At 40.3% G+C, this 17,754-nt stretch overlaps 1 protein-coding gene across 1 annotated transcript in view; it reads right to left on the reverse strand.

The window, feature by feature from the left end:
- LOC138638181 (actin-like protein 6A) overlaps positions 1–17,754 on the reverse strand; it is a 53,564-nt gene that overhangs the window by 11,390 nt on the left and 24,420 nt on the right. The window contains exons 5-8 of the mRNA XM_069727266.1: positions 9,573–9,670; positions 7,754–7,848; positions 217–323; positions 38–127 (exon numbers count right to left, since the gene is read on the reverse strand). Of these exons, the coding sequence (XP_069583367.1) occupies positions 38–127; positions 217–323; positions 7,754–7,848; positions 9,573–9,670 (390 nt within the window). The remainder of the gene's footprint in view (positions 1–37; positions 128–216; positions 324–7,753; positions 7,849–9,572; positions 9,671–17,754) is intronic.

Here is a 17,754-nt window from a genome sequence, read left to right on the forward strand (position 1 = left end):
ATTCTATGTTTGTTCCATACATTAATGTTGTACTTACACTGCACATATGGTCATGCCAAGACTGGGTCACGTGAGGCAGCGCTTGCTTTTTCTGCCAGATAGCCGGTGCTCCCACTGGTACCACCTCCTGAAAAATCCCCCAATGATCAAACTATCATTATTAATACTTTAAGACAATATTGAAACTTCTCAATTTTGTATAAGGATTCTTCTCACCTTAGAAGCAATCATATATGGAGGGATTAAGTCCACATTCATCTCTCGCAGTAACTCTCTACACTGCAGCGTAATGAAGTCTCCAGCCAGAGGTGACCTTACAATGCCTGGAAAAGGGAAACAGTAAAGGTAATCCAAAAGAATTTAGCTAATTGATATTATTATCACGTTATATACCATAGCGAAGATATTGTGTCGTGAATTTCTCTGACTACTGCGAGTAAACTGCAGACATTGAACACTCAGTAGCATAAATTAAGCAAATCTGTGTTCAATTTACTAAGTAGGACTAATTGGAAATAAATCAAACAATTTGTAAGGGAAATATACTGTATTTTGAACGTTTAAGCACCTGTGGCTGAGTTGCCAACTGGCGCGAATACTGAAAAATCTAGCTTAACACTGTATTCCCATCTCATACATTCATGGCATGGCAGACTTCGCATGTCTTTACTGCCAAGCCACCACAACCCCTATGTATAAAAGACTACTGCGCTTCCCTCATAACCTTCCTCCTTACCATCACCGAAGGGGAGCTCACTTAACTCCTCTCCAAATCACACATGTACACTTGACTCCATCCCAGCTCCTCCCCAACCTCACCACCATGCTTATCACAGCCCTAACCCATATTTTCAACCTATCGCTAACCACTGGTACCTTCCCTTCTGCTTTCAAACGATCACACCTATCCTAAAGAAGCCATCCCTCGACCCGACCTCTACGTCCAGCTATCGGTCAACATTGCTGCTCTCGTTCACCTTCAAACTCCTTGAGCTGCATTCCTCCCATCTCTCATCTAACTCGCTCTTTGACATACTGCAATCCGGCTTCCATCTCCATCACTTCATCGAAACTGCCCTGACCAAAATTATCATTGACTTATTGTCAAAATTAACAGACAATTCTCTATACTCCTCCTTATAGACCTGTCCTCTGCTTTCAACACAGTCAAACATTCCCTCCTACAAAATCATCTACTCCCTTGGCATCAGAGACCTTGCTCTTTACTGGATCTTCTCATACAGTTGAGTCCATATATATATATATTTGGACAGAGACAACATTTTTCTAATTTTGGTTATAGACATTACCACAATGAATTTTAAACAAAACAATTCAGATGCAGTTGAAGTTCAGACTTTCAGCTTTTATTTGAGGGTATCCACATTAAAATTGGATGAAGGGTTTAGGAGTTTCAGCTCCTTAACATGTGCCACCCTGTTTTTAAAGGGACCAAAAGTAATTGGATGTTTGACTCCAAGGCTATTACATGGACAGGTGTGGGCAATCCCTTCATTATGTCATTCTCAATTAAGCAGATAAAAGGCCTGGAGTTGATTTGAGGTGTTGTGCTTGCATTTGGAAGGTTTTGCTGTGAAGTAAACATGCGGTCAAAGGAGCTCTCCATGCAGGTGAAACAAGCCATCCTTAAGCTGCAAAAACAGAAAAAACCCATCGGAGAAATTGCTACAATATTAGGAGTGGCAAAATCTATAGTTTGGTACATCCTGAGAAAGAAAGAAAGCACTGGTGAACTCATCAATGCAAAAAGACCTTGGCGCCCACGGAAGACAACAGTGGTGGATGATCACAGAATAATCTCCATGGTGAAGAGAAACCCCTTCACAACAGCCAACCAAGTGAACACTCCCCAGGAGGTCGGCGTATCAATATCCAAATCTACTATATAAAGCTGAATGTGTGTGTGTGTGTGTGTGTGTGTGTATGTCCGGGATTGGCATCTGCACCGTCGCAGCTACAGCCACAAAATTTGGCACAGTCACACGTCTGGACCCCGAGAGCGTCATAGGCTATATTGTGAGGCGAAATTTTAACCCCGCGTGTTCCAATTCACCAAACAATTTTGCCCCTATCTACATAATGGGGAAAAAAGTGGAAGGAAAAGTGTTGGAAGCGTCGCAGCTACAGCAACAAAATTTTGCACAGTCACACGTCTGGACCCTGAGAGCGTCATAGGCTACGTTATGAGGTGAAATTTTAACCCCGCGCTTTCCAATTCACCAAACAATTTTGCCCCTATCTACATAATGGGGAAAAAGTGAAATGAAAAGTGTTGGAGGCGTCGCAGCTACAGCCACAAAAGTTTGCACAGTCACACGTCTGGACCCTGAGAGCGTCATAGGCTATGTTGTGAGGTGAAATTTTAACTCCGCGCTTTCCAATTCACCAAACTATTTTTCCCCTATCTACATAATGGGGAAAAGTGAAAAGAAAAGTGTTGGAGGCAAATTGACAGCTGCCAGATGTGAACAAGGGGGACTTAAAGAGTGAGAGCGATGGCGCCAAAGAGTATATACCGTACAGTTGCTAAGGTGGGACCCTGACATGGGATACTCACCACACAAGGGGATATGAACACACACACAAAATGCGCCACACACTAACACGTGCTTGAACACATATACAACCCTCAGCACACATTTCACCACACATACACCAACCTCGCCACATAAAAGTCGAAACACAAAAGTCGCCGCTCAAAACTCACCACGCGCAAAACTCACCACATGCAAAAAATAGGCTCACGCAAAACTCGCCACAAGTGCAAAACTCACATCATGGAAAACTCGCCACGCGCAAAACTTGCACATGCGGAAAAATTGCCACATGCACAAAATTTGCAACACATGCAAAAGTTGCCTCACACAAAACTTGCACATACTCAAAAGGCACCAGACATAAAACTCACCACGCACAAAACTCGCCATGCGCAAAACTTGCTGCACACAACTTGCTACACTAACCTGTCACATGCAACTCGACACACAAAAAGTTGCTACACGCATGTTGCCACACAAAACTCATCTCACAAAAGTCGCTACATGCATATCGCCACACACAACTCAACACACACAACTTGACAAACGAAACTCGCACTAAAACACACACAAGTCTGGTATTAGCCTTCAAAAATAAAAATCTGATTAATAAGCAGACAAACTACAAGAGCAACAAATGTACCATATAGGAAATACGGCAGCTGTCAGTCACATGACTTGTCTATTATGTGTATGTGTGAGCTAATATTTACTGCCAGGTGGAGGGCTTCCTGTTGGCTGGGGATTTATCAGCCTGCCAATTTATCTTACAAATACTGAGGTAAAAATACTGAGCAAATAACGTGTTAACGAGGTCTAATACAGGAGATCACACAGGTATATACTATATACAGGGGAGATGACACACAGATATATAAAATATACAGGAGAGATGACACACAGGTATATACTATATAAAGAAGGAGATGACATACAGGTACATACTATATACAGGAGCAGATTACCTACAGGTATATACTATATACAGGAGGAGATGACATACAGGTATATGCTATATATAGAAGATGACATACAGGTATATACTATATACAGGAGGAGATGACACACAGATATATACTATATACAGGGGAGATGACACACAGGTATATACTATATACAGAAGGAGATGACATACAGGTATATACTATATATAGAAGGAGATGACATACAGGTATATACTATATATAGGAGGAGATGACATACAGGTATATACTATATAGGAGGAGATGACATACAGGTATATACTATATATAGGAGGAGATGACATACAAGTATATACTATATACAGGGGAGATGACACACAGCAGGTATATACTATATACAGGGGAGATGACATACAGGTATATACTATATACAGGAGATGACATACAGGTGTATACTATATATAAGGGAGATGACAAACATGTATATACTGAGGTGAAAATGAGAGGTGTGAGGTGAAAATGAAAAGGTGTGAGTGCAAAATGAGAGGAGTGAGGGAAAATAGTGTAGTGATCGGAAAATGACAGATGTGAGGTCGAAATGACAAGTGTTAGGTGGGAATGAGAGGAGTGAGGGAGAAAATGAGAGGTGTGAGGGAGAAAATGAGAGATGTGAGGGGGAAAATTAAAGATGTGATTGGGAAAATGAGAGGCGTGATGGGAAAATAAGAGAAGTGAGGTGCTATAACTAACCACAGATATTTACTATGCCCAGGCAACGCCGGGCTCTTCAGCTAGTCTAAGATAAAGAGAAGACTGCATGAAAGTAAACACAGAGGGTTCACTGCACGGTGCAAGCCACTCATAAGCATCAAGAATAAAAAGGCTAGACTGGATTTTGCTGAAAAAAAAACATCTAACAAAGCCAGCACAGTTCTGGAAGAACATTCTTTGGACAGATGAAACCAAGATCAACCTCTACCAGAATGATGGAAAGAGAAAAGTATGGTGAAGGCGTGGTACAGCTCATGATCCAAAGCATACCACATCATCTGTAAAACACGGCGTAGGCAGTGTGATGGCTTGGGCATGCATGGTTGCCAGTGACACTGGGTCACTAGTATTTATTGATGATGTGACACAGGACAGAAGCAGCCGAATGAATTCTGAGGTATTCAGAGCCATACTGTGTGCTCAGATCCAGCCAAATGCATCCAAACTGATTGGTCGTCGTTTCATACTACAGATGGACAATGACCCAAAACATAAAGCCAAAGGAACCCAGCACTTTATTAAGGCAAAGAAGTGGAATATTCTTGAATCGCCAAGTCAGTCACCTGATCTCAACCCAATTGAGCATGCATTTCACCTGTTAAAGACTAAACTTCAGACAGAAAGGCCCACAAACAAACAGCAACTGAAAACCACCACAGTGAAGGCCTGGCAGAGCATCAAAAAGGAGCAAACACAGCGTCTGGTGATGTTCATGAGTTCAAGACTTCAGGCAGTCATTGCCAACAAAGGGTTTTCAACCAAGTACTAGAAATGAACATTTTATTTAAAATGATTTAATCTGTCCAATTACTTTTGGTCCCTTAAAACAGGGTGGCACATGTTAAGGAGCTGAAACTCCTAAACCCTTCATCCAATTTTAATGTGTATACCCTCAAATGACAGCTGAAAGTCTAAACTTCAACTGTATCTGAATTGTTTTGTTTAAAATTCATTGTGGTAATGTCTATAACCAAAATTAGAAAAATGTTGTCTCTGTCCAAATATATATGGACTTATCTGTACCTCTACAACCGCACGCTTAGCATCTCCTGCTCTCACAGTACCTCCTCATCCCACCTTCTTTCTGTTGATGTCCTTCAAGGCTCTGTTCTGGGACCCTTACTTTTCTCAATGTATACCTTTGGCCTGGGAGAACTTAAAGTCCCATCTACACACTAATGCTACTCAGATATACATCTCTGGCCTAGACGTCATCTCTCTGCTATCCAAAATCCCTAAGTGTCTATCAGCCATATCCTCAATCTCCCCACACTTCCTCAATGTGGATAAATCTGGCCTTATCATCTTTCCTCCATCTCACCTAACTCCCCTACTTGATATATCTATCACAATAAATTATATCATGCTTTCCCCTGTACCACAAGTCCACTGCTTTGGAGTAATCCTCAACTCTGCCCTGTCCTTCAATCCGCACATCCAAGCTCTTGCCACTTTCAACTCAAAAATATTTCCAGAATCCGTCTTTTCCTCAACCATTACTCTACAAAAATGTTAGTGCACACCCTCCCGCCTTGACTTCTGCAGTATCCTCCTCTGTGGCCTCCCTGCTAGCACTCTCGCACCTCTCCAGGCCATCCTTCCAGTCCGTCCTTAACTCTGCTGCTCAACTAATCCATCTCTTGGTTCGCCATTCCTCTGCATCTCTGCTCTAAAGTTCCCTTAATTGGCTCCCATTTCCCCAATGTATCCAGTTCAAACTATTAACATTGACCTACAAAGCCATCCATAATTTTTGTCCTCCATTTATCTCCAGACTAATCTCCCATTACCCATTATTATTTATGTTTGTATGTTCCACCCCAGGTTTTGAGGTACAAATGCTGATGCAACATACTGACGTGTGAATAAGCCATTACATAGCCAGCATCTACCTGTAACAGTCGCAATCGGAGCTGAGCTCCAATAGCTGCTGTTAATATCTTAGATACTTGCTGGCAATCACTGACAGTGGTATTTAAGCCATGCAATCCAGCTTGGGTGTCAGTTCCATCCTTCCATTATTCCTCCTCCATTTTTCCACAACCATGGTCTGCGGACAACCCTGTCACTGTCATGTTGTGCACTTCTATGAATCGTAGCCAGCAGGTTCAAGGCTTTTATGGGAACTAAGAAGTGATTAATGAAAAAAAAAAAAACTTTGCTTCTAAACTCATGTTTTCTTCAGTTAATAATAAAAAAATAGACATATTTGGTATTGCCACGTCCATAAAAGTCCATAAAATTGATAAACCTGTAGGGAAAATATCTTAAAAAAAATCAAAACTGACTTTTTTTGGTCAACACCCCATCAACAAAAAAAATGCAATAATAAACAATAAAAGTAGTATGTACTCAAAAATGATGCCAAGAAAATGTTACACTTGACCCGCAAAAAAAAAACAAGCTTTGACAGAACTCCATCGACTGAAAAATAAAAAAACAAAGCGATGTCTCTGAAAACAGTGACACAAACCAAAGTTCTGAAGTTTTTGAAGCCACTGAAATAAACAACTGTACAAGTTTGGTATCATTGAAATCATACTGACATGGAGAATCATTATTTCCTTGTCATTTTTACCACAAAATGAACACCATAAGAATTATAGTGCACTTATATATTTTCATTTAATTTTTTTTACCCTTTGACTAAAAAGATTAAAAAAAGTTATACCTCTTTGAAGAAAAGGAGGATCCAAGAAGTATCGTTTCTCCTTGCGGAGAGTGACATGTTAAGCATATCGAGATGAGGAGACTTAAAGCCGCAATGCTCCTCTGGGAAATATGCAAATTGTCTCTTCAGAGAGGAAGAGGACTAGAACTCTAGTGCCACCTATTGGAAGTAGCAATCCTATCAATCAATGTCAACCCTTTAACGAGCCTTGTCACATGACTTAGGATAAAAGCCAAACCAGAATCTCAATTTGCAAATTGAGATTCTGGTTTGGCTTTTATCCTAAGTCATGTGACAAGGATCGTTAAAGATCGAAATTGACTGTTAGGATTGCTACTTCCAATAGGTGGCACAAGAAAAGGAGGAGAAATGAATATTGAGTGCAACCTGTACACTTATGGCATATCTTCAGAACACCTGCTTCTGACTTGAAACTGCTGTCCTGATGCCTGCAGCTTTTATTAAAGAGGTGGTCGGAATTATAATATATTGGAAATTCCGACCACCTCTCCCCGGGAACAGCACACATAAAGGCGCCATTCTCGGAAAATTGTAATAATCCTTTAATTTATTTTCAGACCCACACCTTGTATTTAATATTAAGGTGAAAGACGAACACAAAGTTTTATGCTCCAAAAGTCTTGCAAATCTTTGCTTTTGGTGTAGGTTTGATAAAAAGAGCAATAGATTAAATAAATATAAGGACAGTATGGCTGCTGCTTACAGACCAGTTCTGAATGCTATATTAGAGCACTCCTCCCAATACAAAGAAGGCTAGTTATGGTTTATTACTATACAAGTAACATTTCTTATGCCAGAATCTATTTTACCTTGTTGAATTACTCGTCCATCAAGAACCGGTGTAGCTGTAGTATATGTGGCACCACTATCCAAGATCAAAGCAGTAGATCGCCCGTTAGAAAATCTAATTGCAGCAGTCAAGAAGCAAAGTTTCTCAAAGAACATTTAGCAATGATTTCTTAATGAAGAGTAAGGTATAATTTAGCAGTCCAGGAAACCCGACCTGAGGACGCACTGTGATTTCCTGAACGAAACGCAACTGTCTCATAGGCTTATATGAGGCTACTGGGTTCAGGTCAGGAGTCCTGTAGTTCCTGGACATCACAGTGTATACTGGGATGATGTTTAACGGTGTCTGCTCTAATGTCTGGAAGCATGTGGCTGCAGGGAGATTACAACTTTATTTTCTCCCTGCAGCCGCACTTTCAACCAGATAGCTGTACATTTTAAAAATGATATTTACTTGCAGGTTTCTGCTATGGCTGCAGGAAAATACTGTTTTACATGTTTTTTGCTGACAGGTTTGATTTAAGCAAAAAATAAAACTAAACAAGCATGTACCCTGTACTATGTAAATAGTAATAGTGCATATAAATAAAATAGGGTACTATTTTGATCAAAAAATCGTAAAAGCCATCCCACTGCACCCAATCGGGATGGTCCTATCCTGTCTCTAGTAAAACCTCACCATGTGTCAGCCATGTATCAGCCAATCTCAATGTAGATAAGGGCTGACACATGGTGAGTATAGAGCAGGACAGGAGCCCAACTGTTCACACACATGCCCCTGCTTTGCTCTGCCCTTATCTACATTGAGATTGGCTGACACACGGTGAGGTTTTAATACTAGAGACAGGATAGGACCTTCCCGATTGGGTGCACCTTGTGGTGGTGGGATGCAAAACAATATTTTCCTGCAGCCGTGGCATAAACCTGCAAGTAAATATCATTTTAAAAATGTGCAGCTGTCTAACTGGAAGTGTGGCTACAGAGAGAAAATAAAGTTATAATCTCCCTGCAGCCACATTCTTCCAGACATCAGGGCAGCGCTGGGGCAGTGAGCAGTCAGTGCTCTCTACACACTGATTTGCGGTAAACACCTGCTCCTTGACTGACATCACTGCAGGGAGTGATTATAGCACGCACAGTTAGAAAGTGCTGACTGGTTACTAGCCTATAAGCTGCCTTGATAAATAGAAATGAGTAGCTGCAGGGGGAAATGTAACTTCATTTTCTCCCTGCAGCTACATTTCTAAGTACACTGCTAAACTGTTTTAAAGGGTAATTGTCTGCAGATTACCTCTATGTCTGTAGGTAAATACTGTTTTCTTTGTTTCTTTTTTTTTCTGACAGGTACCCATTAACTGTAGTCACGAGCGCTATCTTGTTGTTACCTTTTTGCAATTATGGTATGTTACATTTTCTAGACTTTTCACTCTAGATGTACCCTGCTGTCAATAGTCAATGTACCACTTCATTGTTTACTTGCAATATTAAGGGGAAAAATGCACAAAAAAGTGAACCACAAAAACATTTGTAATTCAGGAAGATCTAAGTGAATTGAGTTGAGTTGCAATATAAAACCTTGACCTTGGACATGTATGCTGCTGATCCTGGAAGAAAGCAGCAGTGTTTTTCTAATCATCTACACCCCTACCTCTAATGCCCTGTAAGTCGAGGGAAAACCCAAATAAACAGGTCTTACTTTTTATTTCTGGAAGCAATCAAGAAAAATAAATGACAAAATCACACACAATTTTGTAATTACAGATCATTAGTAAACATCCTGCACATGTTAATAGTGTAGGACATATAAATTATTCACGATTCAGTACTTAACAAGGATACGTGCTAAGAACTGCAGATTTACAGAGGAAAAATGATGGAATATTGTAGTGCTCAAACATCAGCTCTGTCAGTCTCTCCCTTTTTTCTCTTGTATTCCACTGCAAAAGAAAATTAAAATATTTCACCCAACATAAAATCAAACTTTAGAAAATATTTTAGCTACTGTCCTGGCACCCATAGAAGTCAACATTAGGGAGGGTTCACACTTTGTTTTTGTTTTTCTGAGAACAAAAAAATTCTCCAAACAAAACTCACGGCTTTTGTACTCCTTGTGTTTTTTGGAGAGTTTCTGATTTAAAAAAAAAGGAAAAAACCCTGAGGCCACGTTCACATGCTCAGTATTTGGTCAGTATTTTACTTCAATAATTGCAAGCCAAAACCAGGAGTGAGTGAAAAATACAGAAGTGGTGACGTGTTTCTGTTCTACCTTTTCTCTGATTGTTCCACTCCTGGTTTTGGTTTACAAATACCGATGTGAAATACTGAATGTGTGAACGTGGCCTTAGGGTATGTGCACACATCACAAACCCCAATGGTGTATTCTGACCGGAATCCCCCATAAAGCATCCCATAAAATTAAAAGAATACACAGCAATGTTAAAGCGACATTGATTGCACATGTTCCTCGTTGTGTCACTTATTTTTTCAGCTTCAGAATTCGAAAACCTTAAAGTGGTTAAAAGAAGTGACATGCAATTTTTTTGCTGTTTTCCTGAAGCGACTGTGACGGCGTCTAAATAATGCTGTGTACACATACACTCATCACACAGCGTCCTACAGCCTCAAACAGTTTTTGCATTTTAGTCATACAGCACCTAAGCTGTCATTGTACTGTCATTGTTTTATACCATCTGTGGTCTGCTAAGGGCACGTTCACACATCGGATTTATCATCCGCACACAGTGCATTTTTTAAACAAGACAGCACACTGATCCACAGAGTTTAATGAAACAATTAAAATCTGTTTTTGGTGTGTTTTTGTTTTTAACTGACTGATTTGTACGTTCCATTAAACTCTACGAGTTTTATTTTCATTTGTGTTTGCGGATCAGATTCTGCTATTCAAGTCGGTGGGGATTTATTGAATTGGATGAAAAGCAGAAGACATTCATTTTTATCCATTTATTCATTTATAAAGAGATTCATTGCTGTGCCAACGGAAAGTAATAATTTAGGCATTTGATCTCGCATCTGTTCTTAAGAAGGAAACAGATGAAAAGAAAGTGGATACAAAATAGGAGCAAAATAGTTGCAACATGCAAGAAAAACATGCTATTTCTGCTGGACGAAAAAATAGAAATGGATCTGTGAATATGCTTTATTTTTGTGGTGACAGCTGTATCAGTCTTACTGCATGAATGTTTTTACCTATCCAAAGGTCTGGGCACATCAGCCACCATCAGTTACACAAATCTTGGGTTACAGGCAGGCACTTTGCTTTCTCTATGGTGAGTGTAATGCTCAGATGTGTTCCATTTTATGTCATAGAAATATTTTTTTTGTTCTATAATTGTGGGGAAATGCTGCTCTAGATTATGTCCTGTGGGTAATGTTATATTTTCCCTACAAAAATGTTATTTAGATGAGTACACCAATACCCCAGATGTGAGGGAAAACTACTGTTTGGGTGCACGTCGAGGCTCAGAAGGGACGGAGCACCATTAGACTTTTTGAATGCAAAATTTGCTGGAATAATTAACGGACGCTGTGTCGCGTTTGGAGAGCCCCTGATGTGTCTAAACAGTGGAAACCCCCACAAGTTGTACCATCATTTTGGAAACTTGACCCCTCAGGGAACGTATCTATATGTGTGGTGAGCACCGTGAACCCCCAGGTACGTCACAGAAGTTTATGACGTTGAGCTGTGAAAATAAAAACATAAAAAATCTAATTTTTCCCACAAGAATATTCTTTTAGCACCAAATTTTGCATTTTCACAAGGGTAACCGGAGATAATGGACCCCAAAATGTGTTGTAAAATTTCCCCTTAGTTTACTGACACCCCATATGTGAAGGAAAACTATTGTTTGGGCACACAACAGGCCACAGAAAGGAACGAGTGACATTTTGGAACGTAGATTTTGATGGAATGGTCTGCAGGTGTCATGTTATGGTTGGAGAGTCCCTGATGTGCCAAAACAGTGGAAACATCCAAAAAGTGACACGATTTTGGAAACTAGACCCCCCCAATAGGTGACCCCATTTTACAAATTACAATTCTCAATGATTTAATCTATGGGGTGCAGTGATCATATTGACACAATAGGTGTGTCACAGAATTTTAATTATTTTTTACCACCACAATTTAGTTTTAGCCACAGATTTTACATTTTCACAAGGTAAAATAGGCAAAAATGGCACCAAAATTTGTCCCACAATTTCTGCTGAATGTAGACATACCCCATATGTGGCTGTACGGTGGAGCCACATATGGCCATAGCCATATGGTGAGACTCAGGAGGGATGGAGCGCTATTTGCCTCCTGGAGCCCAAATTTTCCTAGAATAGTTTGCGGACCCCATACACAGAGCCCCTAAGTGCTAGAAGAGCAGAATCCCCTTTCAAGTGATCCCATTTTGAAAATTATACCCCTTTGGGAATTTATCTACAGGTGTAGGGACGATTTTGACTCCATATGTGTTTTCCAGAAACAAGCAGCAGTGGATGTTGCTGAGTAAAAATTGCAAACTGCTGTTGTAGTGACCTGTATGCTGCAGTACCCATACATTGTGCTCAGCTTATACTTCTGGAATCACGCACCCATAAATTAAATGGGTTCTCATCTCTACAGAAATACCAAACGTGAATGCTAAATGTGGTTTAGGCACACTGTGGGGCTCAGAAGGGAGAGACGTATTTGGATTTGGGAATGCAGAGTTCACTGGATTTTTTTTGGTGGGAAAGGGGGAGTTAAGGAGACATATATTTCCATTGACAGATGATGGACCTGAGTTGGGACTTACTTTTTTGTGAACTGATTTGAAGCTTTTGTTAGTAACATTTGACATAACATTTGGGATAACATTTATTCGGCGCTCTATGCTGACCACTTACATTGGGGCTTCCATCTAAATCTCTGAGTGACGTGACAGATGAAACCCTTGAGGGATCCATTCACTGTTATGATGCAGCAGAGTTACTCTGGACTCCGTCTGGCCTCTGTTCATCATTGTACTTCTATTCAGAGGTGCACAAAACTGAGGCTGATAGCACTTTTATACATGCCTAAAAAGACGGACATCGCCGGATGAGAGACCAGACAGTGTTCACAGTGCCTCCATCTGCCTCATTATAGGGAATCTTCCTTTGTGGGTTCTGTCTGAAATTTACATGGATACCCTGATGTAAGCACTCAGTGTAGAGCGCAGGATAACTATGTGTTGTGCCTTACTGCGATCTTTGAGAGGCAGATGAACAAATCAACAGTAGGTGAAGAACTGATTTTAATTATTTTTTACACCATTCCTCATGCGGTATAAGTGATTAGACAACTTTATTCTTCGGGTCGGTGTGATAACAGCGATACCAGATTTATATCTGGATTTTGTGTTTGGCTGCTGTCACACACTAAGATACCCTTTTTTTGCAAAAGCAAGATTTATATAATATAGTTATAAAATATAATTCTCCATATTTCTACCGACAGAGTCATGTGATGGCTTGTTTTTTTGCGAGATGAGCCGATGTTTTTACTGGTACAATTTTCGGGAACATGACATTTTTTGATCGCTTTTTATTCCAATTTTTTGAAGGCAGAATGAACAAACACCAGCAATTCAGGAATTGTTTTTGCAGGTTTTTTCTATGCTGTTCCGCATATGGTAAAATTGATAAAATAACTTTATTCTTCAGGTCAGTACGATTACAGCAATACCACATTTACATTTTGTGTTTTGGCGCTTTTACGCAATAAAAACTTTAAAAAAAAACTAATATTTCTGCATCACTTTTTTCTGAGCACTATAACTTATCTTTCTGCTGATTGAGCTGTATGGCTGCTTTTTTTTGCGGGACAAGATGACGTTTTCAGTGATACCATTTTTATTTACATTTGTCTTTTTACATAGTAACATAGTTATTAAGGTTGAAGGAAGACTATAAGTCCATCTAGTTCAACCCATAGCCTAACCTAACATGCCCTATCATGTTGATCCAGAGGAAGGCAAAAAAAAACATGTGGCAAATAGTATGCTCCACTTTGGGGGAAAAAAAATTCCTTCCCAACTCCACATACGGCAATCAGACTAGTTCCCTAGATCAACGCTCTATCAAGGAATCTAGTGTATATAACCTGTAACATTATACTTTTCCAGAAAGGTATCCAGGCCCCTCTTAAATTTAAGTAATGAATCACTCATTACAACATCATACAGCAGAGAGTTCCATAGTCTCACTGCTCTTACAGTAAAGAATCCGCGTCTGTTATTATGCTTAAACCTTTTTTTCTCCAAATGTAGAGGATGCCCCCTTGTCCCTGTCTCAGGTCTATGATTAAAAAGATCATCAGAAAGGTCTTTGTACTGTCCCCTCATATATTTATACATTAACATAAGATCACCCCTTAGTCTTCGTTTTTCCAAACTAAATAGCCCCAAGTGTAATAACCTATCTTGGTATTGCAGACCCCCCAGTCCTCTAATAACCTTGGTCGCTCTTCTCTGCACCCGCTCCAGTTCAGCTATGTCTTTCTTATACACCGGAGACCAGAACTGTGCACAGTATTTTAAGTGTGGTCGAACTAATGACTTGTATAGAGGTAAAATTATGTTCTCCTCATGAGCATCTATGCCTCTTTTAATGCATCCCATTATTTTATTTGCCTTTGTAGCAGCTGCCTGACACTGGCCACTGAATATGAGTTTGTCATCCACCCATACACCCAGGTCTTTTTCATTGACGGTTTTGCCCAGAGTTTTAGAATTAAGCACATAGTTACACATCTTATTACTTCTACCCAAGTGCATGACCTTACATTTATCCCCATTAAAGCTCATTTGCCATTTATCAGCCCAAGCTTCTAGTTTACATAAATCATCCTGAAATATAAAATTGTCCTCCCCTGTATTGATTACCCTGCAGAGTTTAGTGTCATCTGCAAATATTGAAATTCTGCTCTGAATGCCCCCTAGAAGGTCATCACGCTTTATTATACTTTTTGTTCTGCAGTATGATGAAAAAGCATCACTTTTTTTCCCTTGTTTTTTTTTTCTTTAATGGTGTTCACTAAAGGGGTTAATTGGTGGGACAGTTTTACAAGTCGGGTATTTTGTGAATAGTTTTACAATGTTTTTTTTTTTTTTTAACTAAATCCCTCTATGGGACTTTCACTTTCCGCAGGCTGATAGCTGTTATAAAGCATTGCAATGCACGAGCATTGCAGTGCTTATAACCTGTCATCTCTGCAGACACAAGTTAGATCATGCACTTGTTAGTGCCTGGTGATCAGGATGTCGTCATGATGACATCGGGTCACCATGAAAATGATTGGCCCCAGTTATGACGATGCAGGCTCCCTTCTTCTTCTGCATGCCTGCTAAATGTTGCGATCGCAGTATTTAGGGGGTAAAAGTGCCGGAAGCGGTGCGGTCCCCTCTCCAGCACTGAGTGCCAAGAGTTAGCTGTCAGAATCAGCTGATACCAGGCAGTGCTTGTGCTCGCACAGCTTTTGTGCATGCTAAATCACCATGACATATCCATACGTCCAAGGTCAATGAGTACCAGCCACACTCTGTTAGCGGTGGATACCGCATTTATCCCTAGTGTCCCGGCGTACTGACAGCTCTTTTAAGCCTCAGCGCCACCTATTATTCTGACTCACCGTCAGTTGCACACTGATGAAGGTCCAGTATCGACCGAAACGTTTGTGATTTACTGTATGTAATAAATCCCCACTTTTTTGCATCACAACACCCTGGAGTGTGCTAGTCACTTTGTATTGTAATGAGTACCAGCCGACCTGCACATATGGATACGTCAAAGGTCGTAAAGGGATTAAAGGCAAACTATAATTGGAAAATGACCTATTGCTTAAATCAGGTTTTTGTGCTACATGTGCTTTACACACACACCCTAAGAAAAAAATTAGCTTATACCCTGTAGTAAGTAAATAGTAATAGTACATGTAAATAGCATAGGGTACTTAGTTAACACTATTTTGATTTTTTTTAAAATAAGCAAAAAAGCCATCCCACCGTTCCAAGGTACACAAATTGAGATGGTCCTATCCAGTCTCTAGTAATAAAGCCTTACCTTGTTTCAGCTATATAGATGCAATGCCCATGCCCAGGTATACCCAATTGGGGCTATTCTTGTACTTTGTACAAACAGGGGTGTGGACCCCCTTTTTGAGCTATACATTTTATTTATTCATGTACAGTTAGGGCCAGAAATATTTGGACAGTGACACAATTTTCGCGAGTTGGGCTCTGCATGCCACCACATTGGATTTGAAATGAAACCTCTTCAACAGAATTCAAGTGCAGATTGTAACGTTTAATTTGAAGGGTTGAACAAAAATATCTGATAGAAAATGTAGGAATTGTACACATTTCTTTACAAACACTCCACATTTTAGGAGGTCAAAAGTAATTGGACAAATAAACATAACCCAAACAAAATATTTTTATTTTCAATATTTTGTTGCAAATCCTTTGGAGGCAATCACTGCCTTAAGTCTGGAACCCATGGACATCACCAAACGCTGGGTTTCCTCCTTCTTAATGCTTTGCCAGGCCTTTACATCCGCAGCCTTCAGGTCTTGCTTGTTTGTGGGTCTTTCCGTCTTAAGTCTGGATTTGAGCAAGTGAAATGCATGCTCAATTGGGTTTAGATCTGGAGATTGACTTGGCCATTGCAGAATGTTCCACTTTTTGGCACTCATGAACTCCTGGGTAGCTTTGGCTGTATGCTTGGGGTCATTGTCCATCTGTACTATGAAGCGCCGTCCAATAAACTTTGCAGCATTTGGCTGAATCTGGGCTGAAAGTATATCCCGGTACACTTCAGAATTCATCCGGCTACTCTTGTCTGCTCTTATGTCATCAATAAACACAAGTGACCCAGTGCCATTGAAAGCCATGCATGCCCATGCCATCACGTTGCCTCCACCATGTTTTACAGAGGATGTGGTGTGCCTTGGATCATGTGCCGTTCCCTTTCTTCTCCAAACTTTTTTCTTCCCATCATTCTGGTACAGGTTGATCTTTGTCTCATCTGTCCATAGAATACTTTTCCAGAACTGAGCTGGCTTCTTGAGGTGTTTTTCTGCAAATTTAACTCTGGCCTGTCTATTTTTGTTATTGATGAATGGTTTGCATCTAGATGTGAACCCTTTGTATTTACTGTCATGGAGTCTTCTCTTTACTGTTGACTTAGAGACAGATACACCTACTTCACTGAGAGTGTTCTGGACTTCAGTTGATGTTGTGAACGGGTTCTTCTTCACCAAATTAAGTATGCGGCGATCATCCACCACTGTTGTCATCCGTGGACGCCCAGGCCTTTTTGAGTTCCCAAGCTCACCAGTCAATTCCTTTTTTCTCAGAATGTACCCAACTGTTGATTTTGCTACTCCAAGCATGTCTGCTATCTCTCTGATGGATTTTTTTCTTTTTTTTCAGCCTCAGGATGTTCTGCTTCACCTCAATTGAGAGTTCCTTTGACCGCATGTTGTCTGCTCACAGCAACAGCTTCCAAATGCAAAACCACACACCTGGAATCCACCCCTGACCTTTTAACTACTTCATTGATTACAGGTTAACGAGGGAGACGCCTTCAGAGTTAATTGCAGCCCTTAGAGTCCATTGTCCAATTACTTTTGGTCCCTTGAAAAAGAGGACACTATGCATTACAGAGCTATGATTCCTAAACCCTTTCTCCGATTTGGATGTGTAAACTATCATATTGCAGCTGGGAGTGTGCACTTTCAGCCCATATTATATATATAATTGTATTTCTGAACATGTTTTTGTAAACAGCTAAAATAACAAAACTTGTGTCACTGTCCAAATATTTCTGGCCCTAACTGTATATAGCTTCCCATGGGCAGGTGTCTGAATAGCCAGACCCCTGTCCTGCTCTTCCCTTATCTATATTGAGGTCACTGACACATGGTAAGGTTTTAGTTCTAAAGACGGGAGAGGACAGTCCCGATTGAGTACACCTTGTCGCGGTAGGATGACCT

Source organism: Ranitomeya imitator, chromosome 5 (genome assembly GCF_032444005.1).
Source record: "Ranitomeya imitator isolate aRanImi1 chromosome 5, aRanImi1.pri, whole genome shotgun sequence".
Taxonomy (NCBI): Eukaryota; Metazoa; Chordata; class Amphibia; order Anura; family Dendrobatidae; genus Ranitomeya; species Ranitomeya imitator.